Source organism: Anopheles nili, chromosome X (genome assembly GCF_943737925.1).
Source record: "Anopheles nili chromosome X, idAnoNiliSN_F5_01, whole genome shotgun sequence".
Taxonomy (NCBI): domain Eukaryota; kingdom Metazoa; phylum Arthropoda; class Insecta; order Diptera; family Culicidae; genus Anopheles; species Anopheles nili.
In genome coordinates, this window is record NC_071293.1 from 9,735,147 (window position 1) to 9,738,440 (window position 3,294).

Consider the following 3,294-nt stretch of genomic DNA (forward strand, 5'->3'; position numbering starts at 1 on the left):
GCCGTCATCGTCGACGGTACCGTGTCGTGGAGAGGCACCCATGGTATGGTTGGGGTGTTTGGTGCTGAGTGTAATCATTTTTTACTTTCTTTTCCCCCTCGGCAGGCTGGTTGGCTGGTGTGTTGGGCACTCGCAGGCGATGTGTGTGTGTGTGTGTGTGCAATGTCACCGGCTCCATGTACTGCTGTTGCTCCAGCATCAATCTTAAACAGGCACGCCGGTGCGGTCCTTAATCTTCCCCATTACGCTCGAGTGCATCCGGCTGTATCCGCCGCTGCTGTGTGATTTGGTCAGCCCCATCGTAAGCTGACCCGTGGAGGTGTCACCTCTCCCCGGCAGGTAGAGACCACTCGTCTGGTGGACGAGCTGGTGTGCACCTGCAGCACTGCCAACGTCGGTGTTGTCAGCATTATTGAAGAGGAAAAACGGATCGTAGTCCAATCGTTCGATTGGGCTGGTGGCGAAGTTTGGCTGACTGGTGGCCGTTGGCATGGTGGTCAGCAGCGGCCGCTCTTCCTCGAGCCGCGCCTGGTGTGCTGTGAGTAGCCTCATTTCGGCATCGATCGCCCGGAACTGCCAGTTCCAGTTGGCGCGGTACAGGAACGGTCGGTGATCGAACCGGTTGTCGTCGGGGCTGTACGATTCCGCGTGATACGACGGTGTCAGCACCGTCATCTTGTGCCGATTGATGGCGTAACAACGGAAGAAGTGCTTCACCCGATCAGCGACGTCCTTCACGGTGCGGTCGCTGCCGTCGGTGCCCACCGACGCGGCCAGCTTGCAAAACATGCTGAACGGACCGCAGAAGGCTTGCTTGCGAAGGCGCCCAAAATCGCTCAGCTCCTGGTAGGTGAGACCCATGTCCTCCTCATCCGTCTGCGCAATCGCACCATCAACGAGCGGCTCGAGCTCGGCCGTGGGTGGTGCGACCACTATATCCGCCACAATCGGCAACCCAAACTCGGTCTGGGCGTATAGCAGGAACCGGCGTAGGTCCACCTTTGAGATGCCACCGATCGGGTTGATATCCGCCGACGAACAGTCGTACTTGGTCATGTACCCACGCAGCGCCTCGTCGACGTTGGCCGATCCCAGCACGAGCAGCCCACCGGGTCGGTTACGCACCCACAGCATCAACTGCGCGAACAGGTACGACAGCACCATCCGCGTCCGCGCTTGGATGTTCTGTAGGGCTAGGTTCTGTCGGGGACAGCCTCCGGATGCTCGGAACCGAGGTAGCATACCCGTTGCCAGCTGGAAAATAGACAACAGCGCACGCACTGCACTATCGATGCCGATGTCAAGATGAAAGCTGCCCAGCTGGGATGCTAGGGTCGCCGCCCGGTCACGGGTCTCTCGGCTCGAGTTTTCAGTGCCCATGTAGCAGGTGAACAGCAATCGACCGCACAGCTCCGTGGCACTGCTCGGTATGTACAGCGGTTCGGCAAGGATCTTACGGCAGTCCTCAAGCACCCGTTGGTCACCCTCCTCGATCGCTTCCACCACCAGCCGGCACATGGAGTAGACGATGATGGCGGTGCTGCTGGAATCGACACCGCCACTCAGCGGCAGGAAGAAACCACCCTGTCCGGACCGGCGTAGATAATCCCACAGCCAGCAGGCCGGCCCGAGAGCGATCTCCTCTTCCGGCCGATGGTAAACCCATTCCTCGAGAGGGCTGCTAACGGGCGAACCCGGATGCTGCCGGTCCAGTTCGGCCAGCTCACACATCAGCTGCACGCGCGGATAGGTCGGTGTGGCAGCGGCAAGTGAGCTGCGCGACCGTAGGGCACCTCGATACGCCCGGATGTCCTGCAGATCGAACGAAGCGATCGTCACGTCGACCTCGTTCAGCGCAAACTGGCGGCCGCGTGCGATGATGGCACCATTTAGCGCGACAGCCGAACAACCGTTGAAATACACCCGCTGGCCATCGCAACCGCGCAGGTTGCTGAACAGGTACGCACCACCCGCCTTATAGCTCGCGTTCCGGATCAGATCGGTGGTGATGTGCGCTTTGCGTAGCTGCATGTAGCTACCCGACCCGTTCACGATGATCTCGACACCGGCGAGTGACATGTCGATGTGCTTGCTGCGCGGGTTCCACAGCTCCTCGCAGATCTCATACCCCAGGCAGGTGTCGAGTGTGGCGATGACCGCGTCACCTATCGGCACCGTTTCTTGGTTAAGCGCGAGCGCAACGAACCGCGGCAACTGGTAGTCCTCCGTCTGGCGTTCTTTCGTCCAGGGCGAGAACCAACGCGTCTCGCGGTAGTTGCCATCGTCGCACATGATCATCTTGGGCCGGATCAGCACGACGCGCCCGTTGTAGAACGCCACTCGGCAGTTGTACGTCACGTTACGGTGCTGCACCGGCATACCGACGTCGATCAACATCCGGGTCGATTCACACTCATTTATGATCGCGAGCAGAACCTCCCAACAGTGCATGTATGTGTCTGGCTCGTGGAAGTGATCCTCGCAGCTGTACCCACTAAAACGGAAGGACACGAGTGTTAGGAGATGTTTGAGCTCAACATAATGCCACAACACACACACACACACGTACCTGACTTCCAGTTCCGGGCCAGTCCGATAGGTGGCGCCATTTTCCTCCGCGATGCTGATCGACTGTGCGATGCGCTCAAAGTTTCCCTGGAAATCCATGGCCCACTGGTTGAGGGTGGCCACCGCCACACGCACTTTGTGACCCATCTTGAGCCGCGCCTTTTTCGTCAACTGAGTCTGCGATAGGAGAAACAAATGGTCGATTAAAAGCTGGAACAAAATGCCACTACATGGATGTGGCGTTATGTCACCCGAAATTTGCACACCCCTGGCAAACAGGGTGGGAAACACAAACAAACCACAACCAAGTGACCCACAAAGTGACAGCTACTAAAGGTGCGTTACAGCGCTCGGGTCAAGCGTTACTGCGAGAACGACCCAGCGTTATCGGGCAGGCGTTACCTGTGCGTCAGCACGGCTAGTGGTGCCTTTTTGCTGCTCCATCGTACGGAATCCCTTGCCGGGTCACCCACACACTCACGAATATTGTTTGTGACCGAGCGCGATATAATATTAAATAACGGTTTCTGATTTCTCCTGCCCGACACGAATGCTGACAAAGGATTAGGCCGGGATGAAGAAGAACAAACAAACAAAAAAAAGCCACCAGCCCTTGCGTTTGGACTAGCGGAATTCGGCCGTCGTTGAGCACACCGCCCTCGACGAGCTTCACGAACGATGTGGGCCAGAAACCGACCGCCCGCTTCGAAAAAGGGGCCGCAGGAT

General features: G+C 58.1%; 1 protein-coding gene across 1 annotated transcript; it reads right to left on the bottom strand.

The window, feature by feature from the left end:
- Positions 1-54: 54 nt before the first annotated feature.
- LOC128729076 (glutamine-dependent NAD(+) synthetase) lies at positions 55-2,730 on the bottom strand. The gene is made up of 2 exons (XM_053822727.1): positions 2,570-2,730; positions 55-2,494 (listed from the first exon to the last, which is right to left on the bottom strand). The coding sequence occupies exons 1-2, from the start codon at positions 2,713-2,715 to the stop codon at positions 205-207; spliced, it is 2,436 nt and encodes an 811-aa protein (XP_053678702.1). The 5' UTR covers positions 2,716-2,730; the 3' UTR covers positions 55-204.
- Positions 2,731-3,294: the final 564 nt, after the last annotated feature.

Excerpts from the sequence above, each read along its gene's own strand:
- LOC128729076 (XM_053822727.1), bottom strand. The coding sequence starts at position 2,715 with ATGGGTCACAAAGTGCGTGTGGCGGTGGCCACCCTCAACCAGTGGGCC. Across the intron at positions 2,495-2,569 it reads GGCCCGGAACTGGAAGTCAG|TGGGTACAGCTGCGAGGATC; the intron begins GTACGTGTGTGT and ends CTTCCGTTTTAG.